This window comes from Melitaea cinxia, chromosome 8 (genome assembly GCF_905220565.1).
Source record: "Melitaea cinxia chromosome 8, ilMelCinx1.1, whole genome shotgun sequence".
Lineage (NCBI taxonomy): Eukaryota > Metazoa > Arthropoda > Insecta > Lepidoptera > Nymphalidae > Melitaea > Melitaea cinxia.
This window is the reverse complement of record NC_059401.1, coordinates 7,706,913-7,722,497: the sequence shown is the minus strand read 5'-3', so window position 1 is coordinate 7,722,497 and position 15,585 is coordinate 7,706,913. Positions and strand designations below refer to the sequence as shown.

The 15,585-nt window shown below is 34.2% G+C and overlaps 1 protein-coding gene across 1 annotated transcript in view; it reads left to right on the top strand.

Annotated features, from left to right (window-relative positions):
• Positions 1-12,453, top strand: part of LOC123655693 (non-lysosomal glucosylceramidase) — a 31,349-nt gene extending 18,896 nt beyond the window's left edge. The window contains exons 14-16 of the mRNA XM_045591449.1: positions 9,961-10,176; positions 10,478-10,707; positions 12,130-12,453. Coding sequence (XP_045447405.1) covers positions 9,961-10,176; positions 10,478-10,707; positions 12,130-12,362 — 679 coding nt within the window. The 3' untranslated portion in view covers positions 12,363-12,453. The remainder of the gene's footprint in view (positions 1-9,960; positions 10,177-10,477; positions 10,708-12,129) is intronic.
• The last annotated feature ends 3,132 nt before the right edge of the window (positions 12,454-15,585 follow it).

Genomic DNA, 15,585 nt, shown 5'->3' with positions numbered 1-15,585 from the left:
AATAAAAGCTTGTAAAATGGGCTAGCATTTTTTTTGTCATGCGTAACGTGATCTATTACACTTATAGTCTATTTCACGTAGGATGGGTACGGTGACACATGTCAAATTAACTCTATAGTGAGGTGACCATGCATAATTAATTGATGTAATTCGATTATCGAGTACAAATGCGGTTAACCTTTAATCGATTAAATAAAAAAAAAATTTTAACTGCTTATTAAAAATTAATCACCGCTATAGTGAATAAATAATATTTTAAGGGTGGTGTTAAACGCGAGAAATGAGTTATCGACAAACCCATTAACACAGCTCACGTGGCAAATTATTAGTCGTTCGCCTTTACCCTCCGGTACTTTAGTCGAAGAATGAGCAGTGTCGTCTGTCCATACTTTGCCAACAGTACGATTGGCGTTCAACCATGTCTAGTCAAGGAATACTACGTTGTACCAATCCGTAATGTTTTTCGCCTTTTCTAAGAATGTCACAAAGTTTTCACGCACTTTTCCGTTTGTTAACTTTTTTTATTTTATGGAAATCCAATTTTATTTAAAAGTCGCCATAACGATGTCACACTTCCATTAAATAATTTAGCACCTTTCAAAGACATTAATTATTGTAAAACTGTGGGCAACTCATTTCTCCGCTAATAATCATATTCAACCTCAACGAACAAACATTTATTTCCTTTGCCTCTTTTTGGGGGTCGATAACTTATTATCTTCCATATTGGTGTCACCATACTTTTCTTTACTTATTTTTGACACTAAGCTGTGTGGCTACGGCAATAAAGAATATAGCCACCAGCGTCTCTTCCCGTGGGTGTCGTAGGAGGCGACTAAGGGATAACACAGTTCCACTACCACCTTGAAACTTATAAAGCCGACCGATAGCGGGATAACCATTCAACTGCTGGCTTTGAAATACACAGGCCGAAGACGGGCAACAGCGTCTTCAGTGCGACAAAGCCGGCCCTGCGGTCACCAACCCGCTCAGCGTGGTGACTATAGGCAACATACATGAGTTCACGCCATTTTTTGGCACGAACTTGTGGAGGCCTATGTCCAACAGTGGACTGCGATAGGCTGAAGTAATTTTTGACACTGTATTACGCCTAATTTCAAGTGCCTGTGCAACTCGATCCACTATGTGGTTGACAGATAATAATGGACCGCTGTTTTCTCACTCCTGTTCAAAGTATTCCCGAAAGCGGACAACCAAATGACTGTTTGAAACGGTCTTCTTTTGTTCTTTTCGGCATTTTACAGAACAGAACACACACACAAAATGAATAACTAAAAAAAATAATAACAGAACTTAACAACAATAAAACAGCAACAAATACAACTATAGCAACTGGCAAAACCAAAACACGGGAAGCATACAAGAGACAGAAAGTACTGATTGAGATATCTCGAGTCAGTGAGATGACGCGATTCACAAGATGGCCGTTACGATTATTTATTTTAGCCGATTACTACGTGTTAATCCCTATCATTAAACGTTTCGTTTCATGCCTGTAATTTTAAGTTATCATTTTTTCTGTACCTTTTTTATTTTGTTTAAAATGTAAAAACGCGTATGTCTACATTGATAGGATTGAGTCCATACAGCGTAGATTTTTGAAATATCTACAGTACAGGCTGGAAATCAACGATTGCAATTATGAGGCAAGGTGCCGTAGACACCATTTACTACCCTTGCAGGAACGGCGACAAATTGCCGACGTTGTCTTTCTAGCCAAAATTGCTCAAAACCGTGTAGATTCTCCACATTTACTCTCGAAAATTAATTTGAGGGTGCCTTATAAAACATCTAGGCAACCTTTATGTTTGGACATTCCGCAGTCCGCATCAAATTATAGACAAAACTCTTTTTTTATTCGTGGCGCTAAAAGTTTAAATAGTGTGGTGGCATCCACTCAGCTTGACCTCTTTACTTCTTCAACACTTCATTTCAAAACTACTTTGACAAACACTTGGTTTGACGGCTCTCGAACTGATCCGTAGGTGGCATTTATTATTTTAATACAACTGTATCAAGTGAACAAGCTTTTGTAATTTAGTTGTGAAAACATGTAATTGGTGTATAGTTTTCATTTGGATATGTTTTTTTGTAATGAAACACTGTTTGTTTTCCGAATAAATAAAAATAAAATAAAATAAAATAAAATAAAATATATAAATACAATTTCAATCTAATCAAGCACTATTAATTGCTTTGGAAACTAATTGGTGATTTTTTAAAAATGTATATTTATCCGATTTGTTGAAAATAGTGAGCGTGTATTGGAACATATCAAATGTCACCGTACCCATCCTATGTGAAATAGATTATAGAAAACCCTAAATTTGAAGGAACGCGCTTAGGAGTCGAATACATTTGTTCTTGTTGATGATTCCATTTAGATAATTCCTAAAAAAATATTTATACATAATTATGTATTAATTTTCGAAAACGATCTTGTGGATCTCTGCATAAGCGTTCTGGCACAGCGCCCTCTATGTTTTTATACTCTATGTTTTCTATACTCTTTGTTACATACTGTCTCTGTCAAATCTATCAATCTATTTTATCGTTCCATTCATGGAGCATAGAGAGAAGGAGAACGGTCGCTGTGGAAAATAGTGTCCCGAAAGTATCGACGAAATAGCGTAGCGCTGCGATCGCTAAGTTGTGTCAATAAAAGCGCGGGCTGTTATGCGCTAATTTGAAAGGATCTATCAACGTTTAGTCCGATCATTTTATTAGACATTCGAAGGACCTGTGCATAAATTCCCAAGAAGCTGAAAAACCGTTTCTGAGATAAAACAATTCAAAAAGTTGTTATCTATAATATAAAAATGAGTCGCTGAATGTGTTGCTAAGCGCAAAACTCGAGAACGGTTGGACCGCTTTCGCTAATTCTTTTTTTAAAATATTCCTTGAAGTACGAGGATGGTTCTTACGGAGAGAAAAATTCAAAAAAAAAAAAATTAAAATTTCCTGAAAAAGTCTAAAAACAACACTTTTCTATACTCCCATACAAAAGATTTGTGATAATACGTAAAAGTCAATTTGAACTTTAATACCATACGATAAAGTTTGTGTTAGGCGATACGAAGTTCGCCGGGTCAGCTAGTTAGTAAATAAAGGAACTGAATATATAATTCTTTATATGAAATCAATATTAATCTTTTACTCAGTAGGTTCATATGGATACATCTTTTACGATATTCTCGATCGAGACGTTATTGGATATACTAGAAGTTATAAGTTTTATAATTTTCATGGTCACTAACACTATCATTTATATGGTCTACTGATATGAAGAACGTTGTATCTCATTTTGTTAAGTTTTCAAGAGAGCGTTTTACAATTTTGTTGCATTTAAAAAGTGGCCAAGTGATGTTAAATAAAGCCGCATCCGTAATTAAGTAAATTATTCTTCTATTAATTTTTGCGTTCTGTAGTATGAACTTGACTATGTTGTGATACATCAAACGGAAAGCTGTTTTTTAACCGACTTCCAAAAAAGGAGGAGGTTCTCAATTCGACTGTATTTTTTTTTTGTATGCTACATCAGAACTTTTGCCCATGTGGACCGATTTCGACAAATTTTTTTTAATCGAAAGGTGGTGTGTGTCACTTCACTTTTCGAGTTATATCTAATAATGCGTTTTTATTTGACGCTTTTTTCGTCGACCTACGTTGTATTATACCGCATAACTTTCTACTGGATGTACTGATTTTGATAATTCTTTTTTTGTTAGAAAGAAGATATTCCTAGTCGTCTTAATATAAAAACGTTTCTACGCTTTCACAGATGTTGTTTCAAATTCACACTAGCATATAAATTAAAAGAGTGGGTTTCATTTTACCTGATATTCTTTTAGTTTTAACTTATGTATATTTTAAGTATAAGTTACAATGACCGATAGAAAAAAAATTCAACATATATAACAACTTCAGAGATGTATATACGTGGCGAACTCATGCGAAAATTAAAAAGAAAAATTAGAATACAGTGATTAAACTTTGATAATTCGCAAAACAGGACGTGCCTTTTGGATCAGATTGTACTAAATAATAATGATAGGAAAGACCGTCTTATTTATAAGTCTGTGAGGTGTAATTGTATACATATTGCTACGAACACACAAAGAAACTAGCGCCATCTAGCGGCAACCATTGAAACCACACAAAGACAGAGACCGCATGAAACTCTCTACTCAATACTAGATGGCGTTAGAGGAACTACTGTGTATATAGAAGTATAGTCTCGAAAACCGGGTACATGCGCGAACTTTCCAGAATGGTCTGGGCCTCGTCTCGGCCGATATAAATAGCCGCAGGGAGGCGAGCGAGTTCAGTTCAGTTTGAGCGATCTTCGAGGCGACTTCAGGGTGAAAACTAGTGATCAAGAGTGGGACCAGCGAAACCTACGACATTATTGACAATATTTTCCATATTTTTAACCATGGTCATCAATTTAATTCACAATAAAGATTCATTCACAAAAAGACGATAATTGGATCAAGTTACGTAGTAACATCTATTTCAACGCAGTAAAGCTGCGATAGGAAGCTTAGTATAAAACTTCACAGTTAATATAAATAACACTTATACATTTTGATAATCTTAATATTTTGTTCACATTTATTGTAAATGTACTTATTTACGATGTTTACCCATTAATAATTTATTTATAATATTCGAATATGAAATTACCTTAAGGTTGTGAATAGAAAAATATTTGCCAGATAGTGAAGTTTAAAGCGGAATGAAAACATATCAGAAACTTATCCGTTTCATATCGTTATACATTCAATAAGTTACAGATACTGAGACTTTATAAGGAAGATGTGAAATTGTTTTTATAAGATCAATATTTTAACATCCCACTGCTGGGATTAGTCCTATATTTTGTTTTTCGTTTTTGTTCTGTGATACTAAATAAGTTAAAACTATAGCATTTGTTAGTGGTATTCTTTCTGTATGTTTCAACCTGTAATGCTGTAATATCTCACTGGTTGGCATAGGCCTCTTTCCCCCACGTAGAAGTCAGAGCTTAATCCACCACGCTGCTCCAATGCTGGTTGGCAGATTTATTCCCTATCAATCGCTATCAGATGTACATGATAACAACCGGGACCGACGGATTAACGTTCTCTTCGAGGCACGATGAGGAGACTCAAAAGGAATGCACAAACAGATCACAGCAAACATCTGTATGGCCAATACAAATGTTTGTCATGTGCGGGGACTGTTGCACTAACGCATTTTCTTGTATGGTATTCTCTACAGTTTTTTTTATATAAAAAGTACATTATTGTCTCTCATCAATTATAAACAATATTATGCATATTTTGATATGGTTTTATTATTTTAGTTTTTTTTTTCAATAAAAATCATAAATACACCACAATTACTGTTTTTAATGATTCTTACAATATCTTTCTTCAAATAATTTATAATTATAAATACAACTTTTCTCGAAATGTAATAGTAAAAGTAAATAAAGAGAGGAAATATATTATCCGTATTATTAGACTATCTGTTAATTATTTAATTAACAAGGAGACAATATAAACGTGGCCTTTGCATTGTGACTACTATACAGTTTTACTGGCGAAGTGGTGAATTAGTATCAATATTTGAGGACGTGATAGTTAATAGAAATGAAAGATCAAAATTTGCTATATTTAACGACATAGTAGTAAAATAAATAAAAAACAATTAAAATATCATATTTATTTCATAAAATTGCTTTATAAATGTATTTACATTATTTACAAGTTCATTTGCATACAGTTAGATAATTTAAAAAAAATCTGCTACCTAAAAAACATATCTATTGACTTACAAGATGATTTGGAATTTTTCAAAGGCAATGTAAATACTCTCATTTTGTTTTCACACTACTACTAAAAGACGTACTCGATGCTTGTTTTTTATTTAACTCCCTACTCGATTTTTGCGCCTCGCGAAATTATGAATAGATTAATTATTTAAAAAAGCATAAGAAAATTATTTACCTTCACTGAAAGATTATTGGCAATAGTAAAATTCATATCTTCATATTGATATGACTAAATATCAACTCTTCGTCACAAGCAAAATAATCCATCCACCATCCTTTCATCAGTATTGAGTGAAAATGAGCATGGATCTTTTCTAGTGTAACACATGATGATGGAGACAAGTCCGAGATAATGACCTAATGTTGAAAATGATGTACAAAAAAAAAATAAAAAAAATCACGCAAATCTATAACAATATGATAAACATAATAATATCTTATTTTTTTACATTATTTGCTGTTACAATATCTGGTGATTCCATATGATGGGGTCCTGCTGGTTGAGAATCTTCTCTTAAATCGTTACCTTGAAAGATTTGTAACGAGGGTTGTGTATAATCCAGGTTTTCGATTGGACAGTTATTAATGTCATTCTGCACTATTGGAACTTGCTGTAGCAAAAAAAAAACTTTAAACAAAACAGATTTGATATTTCTTATATTTCAATATCATTTAAAATTAGTAAATTTTTGGCATTCACAAACCTCTTCAGAAATGTCCTTTTCTAAATCCTGAAGGTTTAATGGAATGACATTGTCATTCAAAATGGCCCACCTGGGAGATGATAATTTTAGCTCCATTAATGATCAATCGATCAGCTTAATTAATATCTTCGCGAAAGTGCTTATCACACTCAAACTGATTTGAGTCAATTGTAGTGATAAAGCTATTACCCATTTTTCTCTCAATACGTTATTCTAAAAGTGAATGAATAAATTTTAAGAACTTGATTACTTACAAATCTTGTAATTAACCAATTTCAACAATTTCTTAAAAGTTCATCATTACAGCCTATACAGTCCACTGCTGGACATAGGCCTCCACAAGTTCACATTAAAAATAACGTGAACTCATGTGTTTTGCCCATAGCCACCACGCTGGGCAGGCGGGTTGGTGACCGCAGTACTGGCTTTATCGCACCAAAGACGCTGCTGCCCGTCTTCGGCCTGTGTATTTCAAAGCCAGCAGTTGGATGGCTATCCCGCCATCGGTCGGCTTCTTAAGTTCCAAGATGGTTGTGGAACCTTGTTATCCCTTAGTCGCCTCTTACGACACCCTGTGCTGTGTGGCTACGGCACTAAAGAATTTAGCCACCCCCCTCTCTTAAAAGTTCAATAAAGATTAATTTATAAAAAATAATTGTGTTTGCTTGCAAACGAAAAAAAAACCGACTTCAGTTACATCGACGAGTAATACAACGTAGATCGACGAAAAAATAGTCAAGTAAAAACGCATTATCAAAGATTACTCAAAAAGTAGTTATCAGATCTCGATGAAATTTAAATGTGACCACATGATAAACATCGGCTTTCGATTAAATTAAAAATCATTTAAATCGGTACACCTAATAAAAAGTTTCAAGAAGTTCCCTCGATTTCTCTGGGATCTTATCATCAGATCCTGGTTTCCCTATCATGGTACTAAACTAGGGATATCTTCTTTCCAACAAAAAAAGAATTATCAAAATCGGTACACCTAGTAAAAAGTTATTGCGGAATTTCAAAAGTTTCCCTCGATTTCTCTAGGATCCCATCATCAGATCCTGGTTTCCTTATCATGGTACTAAACTTGGGATATCTCCTTTCCAACGAAAAAAAGAATTATCAAAATTCATACATCCAGTAGAAAGTTATGTGGTATAAAACAACGTAGGTCGACGAAAAAAGCGTCAAGTAAAAACGCATTATTAGATATAGCTCGAAAAGTAGTTGTTAGATCTCAAATAAATTTAAATGGGACCAATTGGCACACATCACCTTTCGATTAAAAGAAAATTTGTCGAAATCGCTCCATCGAGTCAAAAGTTCTGATGTAACATACATAAAAGAAAAAAAAATACAGTCGAATTGAGAACCTCCTCCTTTTTTGGAAGTCGGTTAAAAACATGATTTATTAAGCAAATAATAACGTATGAAGATATTACCTTTGGTACTTTAAATTACGATGATTGACGCAAATTGTTTTTCAGTCCATTTTTCCGATCAGATGCTATACCACTTTTACGAGGGGAAGTCCAAAAGTTCGTGGAATGGAAGGGTTTGAAATAAAATTAACCAATAAATCTATTTACTTTTCAATATAGTCACCCTTGACTTGAATACATTTATTAGATCTATGAATTAATCTTTCTAAGCCACCGTAAAAATATTTTTTATCTTTGCGTCAAAATGAGCCAAAATTGCCTCCTTTACCCCATTGTGGTCAGAAAATTTTCTTCACCTTAAGTCTTTTTTTAAATAAGAAAACAAATAAAAATCACTTGGGGCCAGATCTGGACTGTAGGGTGGGTGGACTAGTGATTCGGAGCCATGCGTGTGCAGGGCAGCCATTGCAACTCTGCTCTTGTGAACCGGCGCGTTGTCTTGCAAGAGTAACACATCCTTAGTCAATTTTCCTCGACGTTTTTCCTTCAATTTTTTAAATATCGTTGCGTAGTATTCTACGGTTATGTTCCTTACCTTTTCTTTGTAATCAATCAGTAATATCCCCTCACAATCCCAAAACACAAGAGCCATTAACTTTCCAGCCGACTCCGACACTTTGAATTTCTTTGGCGGTGGTGTCCCCATTTTATGCCATTGCATGAACTCTTGTTTAGACTCAGGCTCAAACTGATGAATCCATGTTTAATCTCCGGTAACAATCCGCTCCAAAATCTGAGCAGGTTCGTCCCCACACAACTCCAAAAATTGTTTTGACGCATCGACGCGTTGCTGTTTCTGAAGCGGCGTAAGCATTCTCGGTATCCATCTTGCACTGACTTTTGTCATACCCAGGTGGTCATGTAGGATTCGCAAAATGGTAGTATCTGATACTCCAACTAATGCAGATAACTGTTTTTTCTTCAAACGGGTGTCCTCCAGTACAATTTTTTCCACTTTTTCGATGATGTCTGATGTGGTGACCTCAACTAGCCTTCCCGAGCGGGGGCGTCTTCAATCGATTCCCGACCATTTTTAAAAAGACCATGCCACTTGTAAATCATTGATTTACTAGGGCACTGTTCCCCATAAACGGTTTCCATTTCATTCAAAATGGTCTGAGCGCTCTTTCCTTGCTTGGTAAGCAATTTTATTACAGCACGGTGTTCAATTTTCTCCATAGTTTCAGTTTTCTTCCGGACTTGTTTATCAGGTGAGTGTTCGTAAGCGAATGACGCAATAGGGCTGAAACTCAGTTTATATACTAATGATGAGTCCCCAATTAGAATGACACTAAGCGAGCTACCCTATCCCCACTCTATCCCCTCCATTCCACGAACTTTTGGACCTCCCCTCGTACTTCCACGCACATTACAATATTTCGCCATTTTTTAATGTTTCTTTTTGTCAGAAATTAAAAAATTACGGAGCGCAATTATTTTCTAACCAATGCCGCGAAGAAAATTTGTACTATGTACATTATCAACTAACTTCATCTACTTGTACTTATAAGCACATGGCATAAACAGCTAACTTCACAGACACTACTTACCGTCGGCAGCGCAACTGGTGGCTGAAAAATGAACTATAATTATGTAAAGTTTTTTAGGGACAGCTGGGCTAATGCTTTATACGTAGCAATCGTTCTCTTTCTCTCTATGCTCCATGGTTCCATCCCCAATATTTTCTAATCATATTTCGAAATAAGAGCATCAGTACATGTACTGATGCTATTGTGTTATGCATAGCATAATGAACATTATTTTGGTTTTTTGTAACATTTGTTTTGTGTTCTTTAGAACTTGGTCTAGACTAGCTCGCAGAAGGTCGCAAATAGAGTTGCGTCCAAATAGGTATCGAAGCATTCTCGAGTCAATTGTACACTTACTGTGGAATTCTGACGACTATATTTCAAGATTCTTTCGGGCTTTTTAGAGTTGGTTTAAACAAATTTGTAGCAATGGTATTAATTAATTTTAGCGCTTACTGTGGCGGTTTGTGGGTGGCAGCTATAAGCGCTGTTCGAAATATGGCGCGACTGCTTGGCTTGGAGGAAGATCAAAAAGAGTTCTCGAAGCTACTAGAAAGAGCTCGCGCCTCCTACGAGACGAAACTGTGGAACGGTTCTTACTACAGATTCGATACGAAGCCGTCCAATTCTGACGTAGTAATGGCCGACCAGCTAGCTGGGCATTGGTAATTATAAATCTAACTTAATACTTTGAATAATACTACTTTATAGTGGTAAGTGTGTATACGAGAAACTAGCTTTTGTCTGCGGCATTGCCCGCGAATACACTACAGTGTCACATCTCACCCCTCCCTATTGAAAATTGAAATTTTTGAAATTCTCTTATTATTCAATTTTTTGGATTATGTGAGCTCTCTACAAGCTAAAACATCATTTACCTAGCCTGGATAAAATTTTCGATTTTCGTCTGCCAGCAAATATTATTTTATTAATATTGTTATAAATATTTTTCTTTTCAAATTTCAGGTTCCTCCGCGCATCCGGCTGGACGGACCAAGTGTTCCCGGATGCGAATGTTAAGAAAGCCCTGCATACGATATACGAGAACAACGTACTTCGGTTTTTAAGCGGTCGTATGGGTGCGGTGAATGGTTACATAACGGGCGCGAGCGGACACGTCGATACGTCTGCCATACAGAGCGAGGAGGTGTGGACCGGGGTCACGTATGGACTGGCTTCGTTAATGATTTATGAAGGTAAAATTTTAGAAGAATGATGAATGAATCAATAATAAATATATATCTTATATCATACATACACTGTCCTACACACATCTGTTCCTAAGGCAAGCAACTTAATGCTTGTTTTATAGGTAATAGTGGACTGATATAGCTACCTATTCATTTTTTATAAATATACACTCAGGCAGGAGTTACTACAAACTGCGCCAATGGGCTAGTCAATTGAGATAATCACTATATACGTTATTATGCGACGTGTTAGCGTTAACGGTTGCAGTACTGGCTTATTGCCGTTGCGCTGACGGTTGCGGGTTTGATCTCCGCACATGGTATTCATTTGTTTTGGCCATCCAGACGTTTACAATGGTCTGTGCGTTTGTGCGTGTGTATTATGTGTGTTTCCGGACCCTTGACACAAGAGTAAATCCTAGGGGAGTTAAATTACTATATACAATATTATTGACATACAGAGTCGCGACGTGGAACTTGACAGTGCAGCTGCCTATACTGGATATGTCACTAGGTACAAGGTCTGAAATGAGACTATCCGGCAGAGGACAAAAGTAAGCAAGTAAAGTGGCAGTTGTGGCCTGGTTATACCTGTCGTAGAGCTGATAGTCAGTGGAGTATGTAGGTTCTCGAATGGAGGACATGGCTCGGCAAACGTAGTGTTAGACGCCCTCCAGCCAGATAGACCAACGATTTGAGAAGGTAGTGACTTGATGGAGTCTTGTGGCGTACCCTAGGGGAGGCTTTCGTCCAGCAGTGGACTGTAAAAGGCTGATTGAATATGATACAATACTTGCAATAATTAACCTCAATCAATCAAATTCTTGGAACTTTTCTTTAAATTTTAACGCTTTTAAAACTATAACACATTTATTAAAATGATGATATAAAAGTGCATTTGAAGTTCTACTTAAATAAAGTAATATTTTATTTATTTTGATATAAATTATCTAATAAACATAATATTCCTATAAATTTCAAAATATAAAATCATAGCAGTCACATTGCTAGCATTCTTAAATTACCTGTCTTCTTGATTGCTTAATTTAAAACGTTGCCCAGTTAAAATATCAGTGAAATTTTAGTTAAAAATTCATTAGAAATATTGAAGTGCGTATCTATAAAATAGATTTGAATTTAAGATACAATATTCATCGTTAATTATTTATGAAGGTAAAATTTGATCATTATGGTACAATATTAATATTATACTGAATATTATTAAGTAAGAAAAAAATCCGATCAAGTCTTAAATTGCGGTTATTCAGGATGGAAGCACTGGATTGGAGATTTAACTTTTAAAGACTTTTTGACTGATTTACGTATATTTTTCAAATATGATTAAGTCCATTTCAATAAACTATCTCATACAATTAATAATGTAATGCCTAATAACTTATTATTTCTTAAACTTTCCTTATTATACAGGTATGCACGAGCAAGCATTCGCAACAGCTGGTGGTCTACACAACACTTTAGTAAAAATGGGCTTATCGTTTGAAACACCAGAAGCACTCAATGAGAATGGAAACCATCGTTCGATAGGCTACATGAGACCTTTAGCTATATGGGCCATGTATCAGGCCTTACTAGCTAGGCCTTGCCCCCCAGTTCCAGTGACCAACGGTCAAACCGTACATTCTAAAGAAAATAATTTATAGTGCTAGCATAAGAGTATATCTGTATACAAATACAGGACAAAAATTACGTTTAAAAAATTAAAATTACGGATAAAGAAATCTGTCGTGCCAAGCGATTAAGTTTTATTTTACAAAAATATTGTCTTATATTTAAACCATACGATACCTATAAGGTATTGTTAGTTATAATGGTTATCAACTTTTGTGGAAGAAATCTCTCTTGAAAATTGCCTTATAATTGAAAATGCGTTTTGACGCTTAGAAGTACTACGTAATTTAAGATTTTTAAACCGTAATTCGTCCCAGACGTTAAGAGCCATTTCACAATTTTACGCTCTGCAAGTTTAGGTAAATTTGGTCGCATCGCGCGAGTCGTACGAGCCGCGCGATCTTTGTGCTAGTACGTATAGTGTGACAACCGAAAGACCATCGTGATCATTTTCTGATGTATAATAAAAATTATAACTATGGTATAAAATGTTTTTTACATAATTAATTTGTTGAAAATTTCAAGTATGTTATATAACAACAGTCAATAAATTTAAAATAAAATTAAAAATATCAATTGTATGAAACATATTTTTTAAATTGATTTAGTTTTTTCAGTTTACGAATGAATCTAATATTTACGATATGAATAAAAAAGCATTTAATGACATCGACACCGACAAAAATATTAATTAACAAATAACAAGACAAACAGATTGAAATGCCTATTTGTATTGATAGTGTGAGAAAAGAAAATTAAATTATAGATTTGTTTACAGAAATTATCATTATATTATTTTACAGTCATTTTCGTAATATGTTTATTTTATTTATATTTTATTATGAAAGTATCAAATGCGTTTTATCCGCTATAACAACAGGCGCTTGGCGCGTGTGAGCGAAAGAGACGGCTGCGCAGAATTTGGCGTGGACCTTACCTCTAAGAGCGCTAGCGCTCGACTGATTTACCGGGCTTGATGCGTGGCAATATATACTATCTTTTTATTATTTAATATAAAATGTATTAAAAATAATTACATCTTTTAATTATTTTTTTTTGTATTCCTTAATGATGTAAGTTTACTTTGATGAAGATAGTTCGTTAAAATTTCTTAGTTTTCTAAGAGAAATATCGCATTTAAAATTGTACTTATTTGGAAAATATTCGTAACTTTAAATTTTTTTTATCGTTTAATAGAGATACAAATGGAATAAAAATCTATGATAGTGGACAACAAAATTATATTCCACATATTATGATATTTTTTTAAAATGGTTTCAACGTAGAGGTTATTGAAAAGTAGGACTTCAAAGTATACATTGCGACCGTTTACCCAGGGAGGAGGCTGATGAAAGGGTTAATAATTTTATACACATAATATAAATCAAAATTCTGATCTGACTATGGACTACAACAAAGGTTGCTCTATTATATTTCAAGAATATAAATTACATTATTGCATCCAACACTGAGATTAACGACGTCAAAATATTACAATTTCGCGGATTATTACCGATTTTTGTGAAATGGCTCTTAATTTCATTAAAATTTTCAACTATCCTCATTCTTTATACCAATTTAAAAACTTAAATTCTAATTTTTATTAATTTGAGTTACGTTCCACTTATAAAGACACATATTCCGATCACCCAAATTACAAAAAAAAAAAAACTACAAAAACGCATTCTGACTGGCAAACTTAGTAAATAAATTATTAATAAGTCATAAAATGTTTACATAGAAACTTTTTATTATTATTACACGAGACAAATGTCTTTCTGCTAGTTCAGATGCTCTTTGTTAATGGACAAATAGTAGTGTACTACTACTGCATAATATAAATCATTGAATCTTCTATAAAGTATATAGCTTATTTCAAAAAAATGTTATTTAGTATTATTTTTAACCGACTTCCAAAAAAGGAGGAGGTTCTCAATTCGACTGTATTTTTTTTTTTTTAATGTATCTTACATCAGAACTTTTGCCCGTGTGGACCGATTTCGACAAATTTTCTTTTAATCGAAAGGTGGTGTGTGCCAATTGGTCCCATTTAAATTTATTTGAGATCTAACAACTACTTTTCGAGCTATATCTAATAATGCGTTTTTACTTGACGCTTTTTTCGTCGACCTACGTTGTATTATACCGCATAACTTTCTACTGGATGTACCGATTTTGATAATTCTTTTTTTGTTGGAAAGGAGATATCCCAAGTTTAGTACCATGATAAGGAAACCAGGATCTGATGATGGGATCCTAGATAAATCGAGGGAAACTCTTGAAAATCCGCAATAACTTTTTACTAGGTGTACCGATTTTGATAATTCTTTTTTTGTTGGAAAGAAGATATCCCTAGTTTAGTACCATGATAGGGAAACCAGGATCTGATGATGGGATCCCAGAGAAATCGAGGGAACTTCTTGAAAATCCGCAATAACTTTTTATTAGGTGTACCGATTTTAATGATTTTTAATTTAATCGAAAGCCGAAGTTTAACATGTGGTCACATTTAAATTTCATCGAGATCTGATAACTAATTTTTGAGTAATCTTTGATAATGCGTTGTTACTTGACTATTTTTTCGTCGATCTACGTTGTATTACTCGTCGATGTAATTGAAGTCGGTTTTTTTTTTTCGTTTGCGAGCTAACACAATTATGTATGATATTATTATGATTATATTTTGATTATAAATTTAGAACAATAATTTCAGAGGTATAAATAAATAATATTTCATTCACTACTATAAGTACTTGGTTTTTTTTTGGTTAAAAATATAACACGAACAGTGCAATTGAAGTCGAGTCATACGAATTACGCAGTGGAAATGTAGAAGTTTATTTAGTAAATTAGCTTAATACGCTAAAGGTCTATTTTAACGGTTGCTGATTAAGCTATCTGATTTACAACTGTATGCGTCGAATAAAAGTTTAAATATTTTTGTTTCTTACTATCAACATGTTAGTTTGTTACAAATATTTCAAGTTGTATCATTTTAAGTGGTGAATCCAAAAGTATACTATAGTGCGTTGCCCTTTAGCGACGACGGAACAAACAAAATATAGTCTATCTCTTTCTATCTTGTGTGTTTGCTATTTGCTGCACGACATTCGGCTAGGCACGGGCAAGGTCAAATGAGACTATAGCTGGGTTTGAAAACATTCGGATGATCCTTTGATTTTGCAGTTATTTATTTTTATTTCATTATTTTACATTTTAAAAATTTTCGTAAGTAAAAAAGGTTACAAAACCCTG